Source organism: Haliotis rufescens, unplaced genomic scaffold, assembly GCF_023055435.1.
Source record: "Haliotis rufescens isolate VD_foot unplaced genomic scaffold, xgHalRufe1.0.p SCAF_22, whole genome shotgun sequence".
Taxonomy (NCBI): domain Eukaryota; kingdom Metazoa; phylum Mollusca; class Gastropoda; order Lepetellida; family Haliotidae; genus Haliotis; species Haliotis rufescens.
Genome location: NW_025963913.1, coordinates 5015495 through 5032388, shown reverse-complemented (window position 1 = coordinate 5032388; position 16894 = coordinate 5015495). Strand labels below are relative to the sequence as shown.

Here is a 16894-nt window from a genome sequence, read left to right as displayed (position 1 = left end):
CAAGTCATTGTCGCTGTAGTAATGTCTCCAGTAATAGAGTTTTTATCTGGTGGTATTTTCTTTCTAACGACACAGGTTTGTAATGACATAAACGACACAGCTTATTAGTGACTAACGACACTGTTTGGTAGAGGCTCCAACGACACTGCTTGTTAGTGACTCTAACAACACTGCTTGTTAGTGACTCTAACGACACTGTTTTGTAATGACCCCAACGACACTGTTTGGTAGTGACTCTAACGACACTGTTTTGTAGTGACTCTAACGACACTGCTTGCTAGTGACTCTAACGACACTGCTTGTTACTGACTCTAACGACACTGCTTGTTACTGACTCTAACGACACTGTTTTGTAGTGACTCCAACGACACTGTTTGGTAGTGACTCTAACGACACTGCTTGTAACTGACTCTAACGACACTGTTTGTGAGTGACTCTAACGACACTGCTTGCTAGTGACTCTAACGACACTGCTTGTTACTGACTCTAACGACACTGTTTTGTAGTGACTCTAACGACACTGCTTGTAAGTGACTCTAACGACACTGCTTGTTAGTGACTCTAAAGTCACTGCTTGTTAATGACCTAACGACACTGTGTGCAGAATTCGGTTGTTCCAGGAAAAAACTTGTACTTTGGCCTCAAGTTCAGCTAAAAATCGTAATCGATGGATATGCTGGTAGCCGAGTTGTGAGACTCCTCCTCAGACAGAAGCAATGCCAGCAACTCTAACAGACACAGTCATACCCACTCCGAGTAACCACCACAAACCAACCCAACCCCAGCAACCCCAACAGACCCAAGCACCCCTACCCCCAGCAACCCCCACAGACCCAAGCACCCCTACCCCAAGAGCTGCTCCCACAGACCCAAGCACCCCTACCCCCAGCAACCCCAACATACCCAAGCACCTCTACCCCCAGCAACCCCCACAGACCAAAGCACCCCTACTCCCAGCAACCCCAACAGATCCAAGCACCCCTACCCCCAGCAACCCCCACAGACCCAAGCACCCCTACCCAAAGCAACCCCAACAGACCCAAGCACCCCTACCCCCAGCAACCCCAACATACCCAAGCACCCCTTCCCCCAGCAACCCCCACAGACCCAAGCACAACTACCCCATCCACCCCCACAGACCCAAGCACCCCTACCCCAAGAGCAGCCCCCACAGACCCAAGCACCTCTACCCAAAGCAACCCAAACAGACCCAAGCACCCCTACCCCCAGCAACCCCTAGAGACCAAAGCATCCTTACCCCCAGTAACCCCCACAGACCCAAGCACAACTACCCCATCCACCCCCACAGACCCAAGCACCCCTACCCCAAGAGCAGCCCCCACAGACCCAAGCATTTCTACCCCAAGCAACCCAAACAGACCCAAGCACCCCTACCCCCAGCAACCCCCAGAGACCAAAGCATCCTTACCCCCAGTAACCCCCACAGACCCAAGCACAACTACCCCATCCACCCCCACAGACCCAAGCACCCCTACCCCAAGAGCAGCCCCCACAGACCCAAGCATTTCTACCCCAAGCAACCCAAACAGACCCAAGCACCCCTACCCCCAGCAACCCCCAGTGACCCAAGCACACTACCCCCAGCAACCCCCACAGACCCAAGCACCCCTACCCCAAACAACCCCCACAGACCCAAGCATCCCTACCCCCAGGCAACCCCCACAGACTCAAGCACCCTACCCCTGCAACCTCGACAGACCCATCCACCCCTATTAACTGCTGGGTCCCTTTGTGTCTGTCACAAAGGCGTTTGTGAGGGCAATAAGTAGTATAACAACGAGGCAAAATCATTAAGGAGATATTGATATTTACAAACAATTTGAAATAGTCAATAATATTCAGTTGTGTGTATTCCAACTCAATATGGTTGTTAGTTTTTAAGGCATTCAGTTCATAAGTGCAAGTCATCGTGATCCGGTCGTTTCTTCTGCTTTCAGTTAAAACAATTATAGAACCATATATAGAGTCTCTACCAAACTGAAAGATATGGGTCTTGGCCATACATGTGAAATGGACTCTGATAATGAAAGCCGTCTGTTGATAAGAGCAACGAAAGAAGCAGTTTTTCAAGACCATGAGAGGGGACAGATAAACAAACTGACGACTGGTACTGCAGGACAAGGAATGGAAGAAATAAACTACAGATATATACACTGTATAAACGCGACTATACCCCACAGAAGAACTTAGCTGCCCCCAACCCCGCGGACACAGATACACTTATGTGAAATTCAGACGTAGGGTGGCGCCTTTACGCACAGAGAATGAACACAGATAATGTTTAAATAGCACACAGATGAGATGCATAGTCTTCTGTTCTGTCCCTTGCATGAAGGTATTAGATTAGAGTTTTTTAATCAGTGTTTAAAGAAATTGGCGAACTTTATATTTTATAAAACTATGCACATGTTAATATGTTTATCATCCAACCCTGACCTGCCCTGTTACGCTTCCAACGCTGGCATTGACAGTTTATCCAAAAGACGTCAACTCACATTAGATGTATTTAAGTATCGAAATGACGTTTTATGGTTATTCATTTTATTATTGGTATTTTTAATAATATACTCTCTCGTAAATCGCAGGGCGATTGGTCTTAGGTATTTTAGTGTGTGTACAAATTATGTTATGCGTGTATCCTACGAGTGATATTAAATTTGTTATTTCTATGTAGTCTTTTGTACACGTGGGATTGCGGGGACGAAAAGATGTACTTTGTTATTTTTTTAATTCTCGCAAACCGATGGTATACTAAAAACGTAATTTTACTGAATATAATTTTAAGAATTTCATTATTATGAACACATGATAGATTACCACGGCCCTACACCAGGTGCGGTGATTGCATCCCATTATTCGTACATCGTTCCTCGGAAGGACAGAATGTCGCGAGAGGGCGATCTTTAGCTCGTTCCACATGTGTTCGACAGGGTTGAGGTCTGGTGACCGGGCTGACCACTCCATGTGGACAATGGTCTCCTGCTCCAAGCAGGCATCAACAACCCTGGCACGGATCGTGCGTTGTCGTCCATGAGGATGAAGTCTCGCCCGATTGCACCAGGATACGGTCTCGCGTACACACCCAGAATGTCATCCTGTCGCTGTGCCCCGCTACAGGGCATCGAAAACAGTTCTTCCAGCTCTACTAATCCCATCCCAAATCATGACTGTGCCCTCTCCATATCGGTCATGTTCGGTAACTTTGAAATCCTTGTATACGCCACACTCGTGCACGACCATCTGTGAATTCTAGACAGCATCTCGATTCATCAGTAAAAAGCAGCGGAGGCCAGTCCTGGGCCAATCACTTGACCTGATCTTCAGCCCAGTCTAAGCATGCCTTCCTGTGATGTCAGGTCAGAGGGATGCGAATGCATGACCTTCCTGACCGGAGACCATCCTCGCGCAGACGATTACGCACTGTCTGAGTGGAAACGTTAACGCCACGAGCGTGACGGCAGTCAGGAAGTGATGACGTCTCTCTGCAATCAGGAGAAACCTGTCTCCACTGTGTGTTGTGGAATGTTGTCGACCACCTGCATGTCGCTGGAATCGACGCGACCTGTTATTATAATGAAAATATGTTAGACAATAAATATCATGTTCGATCTTGTACAGTTTGAATTAATAATTTACTGCATAGATGTTAAAATGAGGTTCACTTATTTGTTTTTAAGGTGTTTAAAGAATTGTGGTTTTTTATAGGTGTAAGCGATTGCTTTTCTGCTACAATGGTAGTTTCACCCCTGATAGGGGTTACCCAAATATTGTGTACCGGGATATTTCAAACTTTATTTGTTGAATGATTTTTTTATGTCATCCCAACTTGATCCTTAGCAAACTCTGAGTAGTATATATCAAAATATTTTGAACTGATATCGCCACGCTGATAATTAAATTAAAAGTTGGCCAAGAGACCTCGGTCTGTCTGTAGTCTACATTGACATGGCAAATGGATGTAGCTCAATTGTATTATGTCTGTAGTAGGTCTATGAAGACTAATACAGAATGCAAAGCGAATTTGAAGCGCGGGGTGTGCTTATTTAGTTTAATGAGGAGATTAATAAATAGAAGAAATCGCGTTATGTGACGTTTTATGTTTGACCGAGATCACGGTTACCCAATCAAAACGAAAGAACATCAACCTTGTTCGACACACGTGTGACTGACGGATTTAGCATCTCATCTCATGGTGGGTCGCACGTGATAACCACCTGAGTTACCACCCTTGACAATTTCATTGAGAGAAAAAATTAAATAGGTCATAAACTACTCGGAACATATTCCAACCCAGTGGGATCTCGAGACAAAGATATATCAATACTTTGGTTTACATTACATTATTTTGACGTATCAATGAATCGGCTTTACCAATCCTTTTGTTTAAATAGTGGTAGTGAAGAAAGCCGCCTTGCAAAGTAGATTATTTATACATGTAGCAATCACTTAGAGAATAACTTGGGAAGTTTACCAAGGTGGAATTGTTTTAAAATCATTAAACTATTTGCTGGGTCAGGTGGATCGTTATAACTCAGCAGCTCGCTGTTATTTCATAATGGACTGCCGCAATGGAAGTTTTCCACCAATAGTTGTATACGAAAATCAATAGTGTCACATCGCCCGAATGCAACCGATCTGTCATAACAATAGCGTGTTAACATGGCATTGACTTGATGTTGTCTTCAGAAAGTGGCGGTCGCTGGTGATTCTGGCTGGAGTATGGTACACCGTCCGAGCGACCGTTGGTTGGGAAGGTGAGTGACCTTTATTGTTTCAAACTGATAAAGAGGACACGTAGGTTGCGGATGTTTGGCGGATTTGAGGTTTCAGTTCATTCAATCTGTGCGAGAGATTAGCAAGGAATCACTTATTGATGCAGTGAACGAGATGACGTTGAACGTATTCAGTCCCAACTGGCTGCCTTCGGGTCTCGATCCAGACCTTGCTGTGGGAAAATATACACACCCGTCAACGTTAACTGATAGAAAGTTTGTGAAGAAGCCAGAGTGTATTTGGCAATCCTAGGTTAATCATTAAGTGAGTGAGTGAGGTTTTACGCTGTTTTTAGCAATATTCCAGCAATATCATGACAGGGGACACCAGAAATTGGCTTCACATATTGTACCCATGTGGGGAATCCAACCCAGGTCTTCGGCGTGAGGAGCGAACGCTTTAACCACTAGGCTACCCCACAGCACCCTAATCATTCAGGTTGATCCCACCAGAAAATGTGGATTTGGAAAATGGGGTGGGGTGGGGGTGCGCATTACCATATTGCAAGTTACGAAGTTAACAACGCATAAGAGAGGGAGTGACACGTCCGAAGCCTGGTTGTGGGGCCAGGTGTTTTCAACAAAATTATGACCTGTCGACATATTACTTAAATATTTTTCACCTTTTCTACGGAATACGATGATAACATAAGGGCGGGCTTGTGTAACTTGAACCCTTTCAAGGCCGAACGTAGGTCAGCTTCTAAAAACGCTACCTATCATCTGCTTATTTCGGGGAGCGCATGGTTACTGTTTTATGCTGCTTTATGCAGTGTTCCAGCCACATCGCCGAGTGAATCAGCTTCATACTGTGTACCTGAGTTCGAATCGACGTGATGAGCTGACGCTTCAAACACGAAACATCACTGCCCTTGTATCCCAAAAGGGAACTAGAAAACTAACCGTGGACTGAAATACTTTTTCTATCAAATTAAAGTCTTCAAGTATTATATCAGAGAGAGAAATTCCGCCATCTCCTCCTCCTCCGAGAGAGAGAGAGAGAGGGAGAGAGAGAGACACAGAGAGAGAGAGGGAAGGAGAGATTCGCAGCGCCTCATGACTGTCGTAGAAGCGGACTTCGTAATCGATCGTTTAGTTCGTCTGTGGCGTGTCTGATTGCCTGACGTGGATGTTTCTATGGATTTTAGTCACTGGTGTTAGATAACAGTTACTCGCTCACTCTGCGAGTTTAAAAAAATAGTATTAAAAAAAAATAATAAACTAAAGTCATGCAGATGTAATCTTTCAGAACTAACAAAGTGCCAGTACAGTTTTTTTCAGATATTCAGATATTTTCAATTGGAAATCAAACACATGATCAAATCAACTGAGCGGTATAGTTTCTTTTGTCCTATAGTTTATATCACGGCAACCTGTACAAGACACGTAATGTCCCCCGCCGTTGGGGTTCGATGACACGAAATCACCAAGTCACCCACCAAATACAGTTAGTCGCCTCTTACAACAAGCACACACGACTGGTATAACCTTGACTCACAACGCATGTGCAAGTTACGTGTACTTATGTAGACCGGCCTGATCCAGCAACTGTTATATTGCACATACGTACTGATGTAGACCGGCCTGGTCCAGCAAGTGTTATACTGCACATATGTACTGATGTAGACCGGCCTCGTCCATCAAGTGTTATACTGCACATATGTACTGATGTAGACCGGCCTGGTCCAGCAAGTGTTATACTGCACATATGTACTGATGTAGACCGGCCTCGTCCATCAAGTGTTATACTACACATATGTACTGATGTAGACCGGCCTGGTCCGGCAAGTGTTATACTGCACATATGTACTGATGTAGACCGGCCTCGTCCATCAAGTGTTATACTGCACATATGTACTCATGTAGACCGAACTGGTCCAGCAAGTGTTATACTGCACATATGTACTCATGTAGACCGAACTGGTCCAGCAAGTGTTATACTGCACATATGTACTGCGTTGTGCCGTCAATGGAATACCCACACGTGATAACATACACTCACAAGCTTTCTGCACGGAAATAAAAACGCTGACTTTGTCAATAGACTTCCATTTTCAACCACTGCACTTTTCTTTTATACGTGGATTTTTAATAGGCCTTCTTTGTTAATGTCATGATATACAGGCTTCAAACATCCATACAAATCAGAACTCTTTGTTAACGGTATCAGTGAAAGGCCTCAGCTTTACAAAATGCATTGCTTGTGCCCTTTGGATGCTCATTAAGAGTCATATTCACTGCATGGAGGCATCTGCGAATTGAATGTATTCAAGTTGTATGCAAACGGTTTGAAAAGTAAAGTGTCCATGGCAGGGATAAGATGCGTTCCTTCAAGACATAAAACAATGTTCAAAGCACTAATGTTGCCGTTGGGATTCTGGATCCACAGTAACATGTGCGTTTAAGGGCGACTAATCAATCACTGGTCTGTGCATCTTATCGACTTATCGAGGCAAGGGAGTTAAGTGACTATTAAAGTCCAGTTTCAGGACTTGTCGAACTAGGCTGGGATTATGGAGTTTGGGAGAGAGAGAGGGGGGGGGGGGGGGGGGGCAGTTTATTGAAAACAGTTTTATTTGATTCATGAAAATACAAGTTGGGGACAAGTGATACTGGTTCAAATATATATATTCGCGCCCCCCGAAAGAAATATGTCCAGGAGAAACCAGTTACCACCAGATTCAAACATTACTTCCCTGAAAACGGGAAAACACAGTTGGAAAAATGCTAGTTAGAAATGAAACCCGCAGACATGAAAGTTGAACCGAGGCGAGCGGGATAAAAACAGGCGAGCGAGCCTGCACGTTTGCTGTTTCATTCCTTCTCGGCCTTCAGTGTCAAGGGGTAGGTTGGGATAATGAATATGCATGAAAATCGCTAAAGGTCCTGTGCATGACGATACACTTGAGCAGAAAGGAATTCCCTTGACTGTAATATTGGGATTCCCCGACATTCCGCAGCAATAGAAGTTGTGCGCCTCGGTGGGCGTGGCTTAATATTTTACATTCATTGGGAAATGAATGCAATAACACGTGACCAATTCAACTAATCAGAATGCAGGAATTTCAATGAACGCAATGAAAATTTAATTATATAACTATAAACGTACTTTTTTCAAAAGTAAACTGGACAAACAGTTGGAGAATGAACACCCTTAAGAGCCTAATGCACTGAATGATTCACAAAATAAACGTTGGTACTTTTAAATGGAAAAGGGAGTGATCAGTCGTAATAAAAAGGAAGGGGGCAAACTGTATTATTTACAATTGTTATATAGCTCAAGGTGAAAGCAGTGACACAAGCGTATGGGTCAAGGTCATGAGAATAATATATAATAGCTAGCCAAAGGGAATATTAATCGTTGATTGAGTAAACAGTTAACTCCAGTGACCATTGAGCGTTATTGAGTATATCATTGACTAACATTTAGTCTCTGAAATCTTATATTACACAATATCCTTCTTGACTCTAAAAATAAAATAAAAAATTCCCTATGCTGATTTCAGAGTTTGCTTTTGTACGCGTTTCTAGATTATTATTTTTTTTCATAAAATAAATATATTCCACGGTCTTGATGCAGGATTAAGTATAAAACAACGTTGCCTGTAAGAACCTACCTCACACGAAACCGATTTTTGTTGTAAACATCCTTAAGAAATCCATTTTAAATTGAGTGTTACGATTGCGATCGCATGTTAAATTGTGTAGTACTGTTAAATGAGTAGCTGTCTATAGGTGTGTATAATGTTGGCCTTCAACCCGATCACCAGGACATGCCAAACCTCGCATCGCCTTTCAGGAGTCAGTCGACACGTTATCAAGTTCAATCAGGTTGGAAATCGCCAAGTTTTTCCCACCCAATGAATGCATTTTGTTTAATCAATACATGAAACCAAATAGGATCCACTTTGTGTGTTTTGGTTTCTCGGTAGAAAATCATTAATGTTTTTTTCGAGCACTGCTATCTGTATCAGATAATCGATATCACTAATCGGGTATAACAGCGAGATAATTGTGTCTGCTATTACAATGCACAACGATATGCATGGCTGAGAATTCCGTGTCGAATGCAGTCAATCAGCGCGAGCACGGTGTCATTGCTGGTTCACTGATGGTGCGTTGAACACACGGGGGCTGGGATATACCACGGGACGATGTTAAAGGACGTCCAGATGCACGGAGGAAAGGCAGACTGACTACCATGTACAAGTGAGTGAATGTTGTTTAACGCCGTGCTTATTATTATTCGAACTATATCACGGCGGCCTTAAGATAAACGTACACCACGGTGAGTGAGTGAGGTTGGCTAAACGTCGCTATGAACAGTATTCCAGTTATATCGCGGTATGTCAGCTTGATGTGGGAGGAAAGCCCGAAGTGATGCAGGTCTCAGACGTTTACCACGTCGGTGAAACCCACGAGCACGTGTATGGTGCTGTCAAACCTAGAAACGTAATCGGGGCGAACCGGGATTCGAACCCACAATCATCGGTTTCTTCCGTGTTCAAGGGACGCAACCCTGCACAGCGAGTTGCGGCGCCTTAGACGACAGAGCCCCCAGTGTCCCTATCTGGGCTCAGAAAGCAATCACTGAAAGAATGAGCAACGGTACACGGCGTTGGTTTGGGATGACACGCAATCAAATAGGTAACAAGCTGACCATCCGATCCTCAATTTACCTTGTTCTCACGGGGCCCGAGGGGTCTATTCTTACCTTGAATCCCGCGGTATTTAACAGGTACAAGAGCGGGTTTCAACCTGAACAATTCCGGTTCTGCTCTCCACCGGTGTGGTACTGACTACTTATGTTGTATTTGTATTTTCATTGCTTTCAAGACATGGCCACATCAACACGCTGTAAGGCCAAGCCTATAGAAACAAAACTCATTCACTTTGTCCGCCGTCCGTCATCGTCTTCGCGCGTAATTGGAAAGATTCACTTCATATGGACCACTAAAAATCACTAATCAAGATGTTCCAACCCAGTTTTCAATACAACAGCAATCATTGTATATTATACAGATTTGGGATTCGTCCGCCGGTCCTCCCGTCAAGCCGACTTCAGTCGGGACAAGTGTTTTCGGGAACTGCTGTGCTACAAGAATGACAGTTGGCATACATATATATTTTGATCTAGTTCGAATTCCAACATCATAAATGCAGTTTTACAGAGTTATGGCACAGGACCCCCAATCGAAACAAGATTTATAGGTAACCACTATTGATAAACTACCGGGCAAAAAAAAAGCACAGACCAATGTTGGTGGATAAAAATGAAACAAACAAGAAATTGTTATTCGAAGGTGATGTATTTGATACGGGTATCATAATTGTATTTTAGACCCTGTGTTTCAGTGTTTCAGCGACGGTTGAAAGCGTTTTGTTGTTTGTTCAAATTCAAGTTTCAAGTGTATATTGTATTTTATGGCAGTTTACAAGAATGCTTAGGGGGCACGGGTGGCCCAGTCGTCTAAGGCGCCGCGATTCGCTGTGCAGAGTTGCGTCCCTTGGGCACGCCAGAAAGCTATGATTGTGGGTTCGAATCCCGGTTCGCCCCGATTATGTTTCTAGGTTTGTCAGCGCCATACTTGTGCTCGTGGGTTTCACCGAAGTGGTAAACGTCTGAGACCTGCATCACTTCGGGTTTTCCTCCCACATTAAGCTGACACGCCGCAATATAACTGGAATACTGTTAAAAGCGGCGTTAAACCCAACTCACTCACTCACTCACTACAAGGATGATTAAGTTTCAATCTCAGCTTCTTCTTTGTAAGTTTACGGAATAATGGCCATCGATTTTGTCTCTTTGCGAACTGATGCGCGGTATAGATTTTTACCGTCCCAATTATTGCCTACGTTCATACAAATGCGGCGAGAGTAGGGCGTTAAATATGTAACACGCAGTTCAACGTGTGTGATTCCTTTCAGTTTCTACCACAATAAAGTGACCGACACTATATATAATATCAGCAGTTCATAGCACCGGCCTCAGTGACCGGGCTAATAGGTGCTTCATTAACATTGGATTTGTGGGGTTATTGTTCATACATAGTAGGATTCGATACTAATGTAAATCTAAGGTCGTTCCGTTGGTAGATTTTTCTTTTACAACCTAATGTCGTCGATACCTAACGTCCACATACATGTATATCAAATATTCATCATGGTAACCTACCGAAGACCTGCTTCCCGCGGCCTGAAGGAAAACTAGCCATGCGTTGCTAAAAGCCCACAAGACAATCTGTAGTCAGTGTTTTGTGGTTAGCAGACATTGCAGTTCTGAAACCTTTCGCCTGAGGTTGGTGGAAAATTATATCAGAGGTCAGTGAACGGTAAATGTCAAGGTCAATTAACGGGTTAATGTCAAGGTCAGTGAACGGTAAAGGTCAAGGTCAATGAACAATACAGACGGTTCGCTCTCTCGCAAAATGTACGATTCAAAGGTCGTTGAAATGTTGTTGCTATTAATTATTTGTTTCAGAAATGCAAAACATATGTATGTATGCACTAGCACTAGCATCCTGGTAATGGTTTTAGAGAAACAAAACCCATCTTACAGTTTCCAACAGTTTTCCATTGTTTTGATGACATTCATCATGTCTGGCGAACAATTACTGTTTATGTTTTAAAAAAACCGGGGGTAAAACAAGCCCTTTGTGTAACAAAGTATTTTTTTAAAAAGAGCCCCAATGTGTTAAATAAATTACCGTAAGGCTATGGCACGTGTTTCACAAGAAATACTGCCGATGTAAGCTGAGCGCTCATTGGTCAGTGCGCTCGCTGGTTTGTCTGACTTGAACCAGGACAAGGTCGGATTCGATTGCACGGTAAATTCCAGCTTTATGACGGCGGCCTGCAAAAAAATCGAGTCTGGATCAGACGATCCAGTGATTGACATCATGAGCATCGCTCTACGCAATTGGGATACGATGACATGTGTCAACCAATTCAGCGAGCCTGACCACCTTATGGCCTCTTACGACAAGCATATGCCCTCTTACGGCAAGCATGGATTGCTGAACACCTTTTCTACCCTGATCTCCACGGTTCTCCACAATTGTTTATTGTGTTGGTGGCGATCGCTTCTTAACCACTCCGCCAGCCTAACTGTGCAGTTATTCCGCGCCCACGGTATGTGGAGGCTGCGGGTGTGCAGCTAAGGTTTCTCCAAATACACGTCCCATACTATCTGCGAGCATTCGTATCGGAGTAAATGATCTGCTATTTATTATTTCCCAGTAAGACAAGGGTACACATGGACACAGAAATGGAAAAGAACGAATACCGATGAGTCATCAAGTTTTTGACTTTAGAGAGAGGTACTCCCCAAGAAATTTATAACCGCATGCCACACATGTTTAGAAACAAGTGTCCCAGCTAATCCACTGTTAAAATATTGGGCAGCTATGTTTAAGGCTTAAAGAACAAGTCTAAGCCATGGATCCATTGACACTGTTATTCATGAACATTTACAGATGATAAGAATTCCGGTCGTTGGGGCCCAAAGTTTCTTTGTTCTAGTCTTAAGGAAAAAAGAACTGACATTACCAGAGACCTTATTGAGGAAGATTTCGACAAATTCAAAAAGAGATTAGTAACGGATGATGAAAAATGGGTCTACCTCTATGATATGGGGTCAAAACGTCTGTCCATGGAAATGTCACCATTCCACTTCTCCGGCATCAATGAAATTCAAGTATACAGTGAAGAAGGTTATGACCACTGTATTCAGCAATGCGGAGATCCTTGTTGATTACTTAGAAACTCAAAAGACGATTACCAGTGCGTACTATGCTGATTTGCTTCATCGCCTGAGGAATGCTGACTGCTGGAGTTCTACTCCTTCATGATAATCATTATGCCTCTTCTCATACCTGACATGAAAAGGCTCCTGTGCGTCAGTGTTGGTTAGAAGAGCTTTCCCACCCTCTATACTCGCCAGACCTGGCACCAAGTGATTTCCACCTGTTTCCTAAACTGAAAGAACAACTTCGTGAGAAGCGCTATGACGACAACGATGACCTCAAAGGGGCCGTGAATGGATTTTTCAGGGTGGCTTCAGAAAACAACTTCCTGACTCAGTGTAAAGGGTTAAATAATATTTTGATGCTTGTTAGAGAATCTGTTGTCCTAGATTGTGATGGTTCTTGAAGAAGACACGAGACCCTTGGTCAGAACGGGTCTCCAGTACGCCATGCTTGTAAACACTGGCTAAAGTTGAGATTGCCTTGAGACATTGCTTTTCCTGTTTAAAGGGTGAGCATTAACAGGAGGACGCGATAAGACTAATATATCTTGGGTGCGCAAGTGGATCCGTGTTCAGTAAGATTACTGTGCCCAACACGACAGAGGTACATCCCGTGTCTACCATTCGTTCTGTAATGTCCGAATAATATCTCTTTATAAACCACTTGCCTTTGCCAGGCTGATACTCAGTGTCCCAGATACACAGTATCTAATCCCTGTAACACGTATGGCTGTCACGGATTCTGCATACAGAATCGGGAGCAGTCATTTAATTGAAGGGGCGGGGGCGGCACTATCTTTTAAAATGTGCATAAGTTAAGTTTCACTCGTCAGGATTGTCTCCCGGGTGCTTGATTGATAAAGATTTACGATGAACGATCCTGTGTCATAAGTAATTTATGTCATACTGCAACTGGAGGGACAACGCTTGACTGCAGGCAACTTATAAGCGGGCGGTTCCACAGGGCGAGAAATCAATTGCAAGTGACTGTCCTCATGCGTCGATATATCAATAACTAATCATACTTTATGTCCATGATTAGTATCAGTACCCTAGAGTAGCTGAGGCAGACACAAAAGAAACTGAATACGGCCATAGTTCGGTCATACCAATGTCTTTGTACAGACCTTTCTTATAGAGAAAAGAGAATGTAGAAACATATTCAAAAAATGTTGCTTTGTACTCGATAAATTAATTGGTTATGTATAAAAGTGTGAAGACTTAGATTTGAGAGACCGTACCCCCTCGAAGCTCCCCAGCCTTCATAAACGATCAATAACCAATACCCATGCATACTGCATCAACTTTATCTTAAAAACGACATTGATCGACTGCATGATTATTCATCGGTCGTCACGCACCACCTGCTGCTGAATGTATAGGGTTAAATGATATTTGATGCTTGGTAGAGAATCTCTGTACTGGACTGTGATGGTCAGGACTGTTTAAGAAGAAGACATTAGACCCTTGGCCAGACTCGGTCCCCAGTACACTGAAAATGAGTTCGTCGTGTTTCCAGTGTGTAAGTGGTCGTGGACAAGTGCGATACTGAATTTACAGGTATATTGTTACACAAATGCTTTACTATCAAGTACAATTCGTTCAGAATCTTTGCAGTGAAGTTGTCATTAATTTGTTGATATATTTTCAGATCCTCCATGCCGCCATCTCTTTACAGGCTTGTGTAAAAGCGAAGGTTTCTTGTCGGATGTTCCGTACTGGACACTGGGGTGTCGATAGCAGCTACAGACCCATGCCGCATGTTTCAGCATTCTCTGTGTGTAGCGGTAGAATGAAAAGGTTTTTGAAACTTATTGTGACAACTGTGCTTGTTCTCGCTGCTCGAGAGCTCTTTTATTATCGTAATGGTTTCCATAACAAGGACGTCCGATATGGTGACCAGAGGCTCCACTCACAAGCATACGTAAGTCAGGATACGATTCAGACAGAACAAATTTACAGGAGAGGTCATATAAACTATGCTCCTAAAATTATTATTACCACAAACGTCAACCCCACATCATTGGTGGATGACCGTTTCATTCAGCAGAATAATTCAATGAATCTTCACGAAAACGACACATTAAATGGCGTGGCTGGAAATGTTACCAATACATCAGCAACGGAAAGAATGAACATCCGTATAAACAAATTTTTTCACATTAATAACGAATCTGAAAAAGATCCATTGCTTAATTTACATAAATTTGCATACGATATTGATTCAGCGGTATGCCAAAAGTACAAGCCCGACATTATTACCTTTATCCATTCGGCCACTAAGCACTATGAGAGACGGATGCTAGTGAGAAACACGTGGGGAAGGTCTACAGTCATTCGGGGTTTCGTGTTGTCACACGTGTTTATGGTCGCGCGGACAAATGATGCAACCATGCAGAATAAAATAGACAAGGAGAATGAAACGTACGGAGACATAGTTCAAGGACAGTTTATGGACAGTTACAGGAATCTGACATATAAACATGTAATGGGAATTCATTGGGTGCTATCTAACTGCCCATCTGCCAAATTGATTGTCAAAGCTGACGATGATGTACTCATCAACGTCTTCAACCTCGTTGAATACATTTCTAAAAACGAGTTCCGTCAAAATTTCTTATACTGTGAAATTTATTATGAAGGACTTACACGGAGAGAGACATTAAACAAGTGGTATGTGAAGAGGAATGTTTATCCATTCGACAACTATCCGACATATTGTTCAGGAATGGCCTATTTAATGTCACCGGATGTTGCAAGGAAATTGTACAAAGCGTCTGAAACTACGCGATTCTATTGGGTGGATGACGTTTACGTCACCGGTATCCTTGCGCTGAAAGTAGTGCCGACGTTTCGGCCCATGGTAGAACATCACAGCTGGCGACAGATGAGGGTCTATTACAGGCGTCATATGAATCAGTTCATGTTTCTGCTAGGAACTCGTTTGTGGGAGATGCTTTGGAAAGCAACTTTGAACTTTACGCCAGAAAAGTGGAAAAGCGAAACGTAGATTTTCGAGGATTGCGTGATTGCTAAACAGTGTTCAACATTGTGTTTTATTTTTGTTTTTTACATTGGTCGTGTGTTTATATCTGTGGTCATGAAAGGTTTATGATGCTTAGAGTGATGATTTAATCTGCGGGTATGTCGAACTTGTTTTTTTATAGTGGATGATATTGGCAATTTTCCAATAGGTAGTTTTATTTTTCTTATGACCTTTGAATCAAAATGGATAATGTCAAAATAATACCGAACAAAAGAAGAACATGCCAGCGTTTTTCTTTTGTTTAAATGGTTCATTGTCGGGGTGGGGGTGAGGTGTGTGGGTGTGTGTGTGGGGTGGGGGGTGGGGGGGGTGGGGGGGGGGGGGGGGTCCAAATGAAACGTTGATCAGTTTAGTTAATTATTCTTCTGATGAATAAATATTTTCATCAACAATTCTTAGAAATGTATTGTGATAGACGGGTTTATTTGTTTGTTTTCTGTTTGACGCCGCACTCAGCAATATCCATGCAATATGACGTGAGTCTGTAAAACGTGCAGACCTAACAATCCAGATTTAATTTGGCTCTAGTTTGGATTCTTACAACCGGTGATTGATATTGTGAACATCGTTCCATGCCGTCGGAGTACGTTGTCACGCTATAGACCAATCTAATCCACTCGATAGGTTATCGCTTCCTACGACACGCATAGGAGAAAACAAGCAATCCCAACGGTACTTACTGTCAAGTACTATATTTGCTGAAAACAAGAAAATTGGAACGTTGACGTGGCTACTTCACAAACATTTAATTAATAATAAAAATGATAATAATATGTGCATCGATAACAAGTAGATGCTCGCAGCGCTACACTACTATTACCCCGGTCAATGGATCAGTGTGAACTCGATTTCTATCTCAGCTCTCTGGGAGTATTCAACCCAAGCAGTCTGTTAGATTGTTACCAGCCACATTACCATCTCATCCTACCGGGTACCCATTCACCGCCGTCATATAGCTAGAATATTTCTGAGTGCGTCGTTAAACAACAAACCAACAAACAAAACATATCATCCATCCGTATTACCTCTGAAATTAAACCGACGGATATGAACACGCCTAACTATTGAATTAATAAATTAATACTGATTCGTTTCATAGACCTATTTGTCAATATGTTAATGACAACTTTACGAGCCGACGCTCCTGACTAGAGTAAGTCAATCCCTCAGTTATAAATGCCAAGTTTTTTAGAATGATTTTGAAAATAATGTATGAGTTATACTGGTGATTATTTCCTCCTATTTCTACACTGGACTAGTGTGTCCGTAGACAGATAAACAGCAGAAGGTTAATACACTTTATGACAT

General features: G+C 43.0%; 2 protein-coding genes across 3 annotated transcripts; both read left to right on the top strand.

Moving 5' to 3' along the window:
- The first annotated feature begins 716 nt into the window (after positions 1 to 716).
- LOC125383244 (sporozoite surface protein 2-like) lies at positions 717 to 3267 on the top strand. The gene is made up of 2 exons (XM_048401562.1): positions 717 to 1773; positions 3014 to 3267. The coding sequence occupies exons 1-2, from the start codon at positions 717 to 719 to the stop codon at positions 3265 to 3267; spliced, it is 1311 nt and encodes a 436-aa protein (XP_048257519.1).
- Positions 3268 to 4669: 1402 nt separating this feature from the next.
- Positions 4670 to 15841, top strand: LOC124136404 (lactosylceramide 1,3-N-acetyl-beta-D-glucosaminyltransferase A-like). 2 transcript variants are annotated; one of them, XM_046502333.2, is made up of 2 exons: positions 4670 to 4775; positions 14192 to 15841. In XM_046502333.2, exon 2 carries the CDS (start codon positions 14249 to 14251, stop codon positions 15548 to 15550), a length of 1302 nt encoding a protein of 433 aa, XP_046358289.2. In that variant the 5' UTR covers positions 4670 to 4775; positions 14192 to 14248; the 3' UTR covers positions 15551 to 15841. The 2 variants fall into 2 exon arrangements, with proteins under 2 accessions (XP_046358289.2, XP_046358290.2); XM_046502334.2 differs by lacking the exon at positions 4670 to 4775 and adding an exon at positions 8904 to 9002.
- The last annotated feature ends 1053 nt before the right edge of the window (positions 15842 to 16894 follow it).

Coding starts and splice junctions, on each gene's coding strand:
- LOC125383244 (XM_048401562.1), top strand. CDS start 717: ATGCCAGCAACTCTAACAGACACAGTCATACCCACTCCGAGTAACCAC. Junction 1,774..3,013: donor TGTCTGTCACAAAGGCGTTT/GTGAGGGCAATA, acceptor TGCTCCAAGCAG/GCATCAACAACCCTGGCACG.
- LOC124136404 (XM_046502333.2), top strand. CDS start 14,249: ATGTTCCGTACTGGACACTGGGGTGTCGATAGCAGCTACAGACCCATG.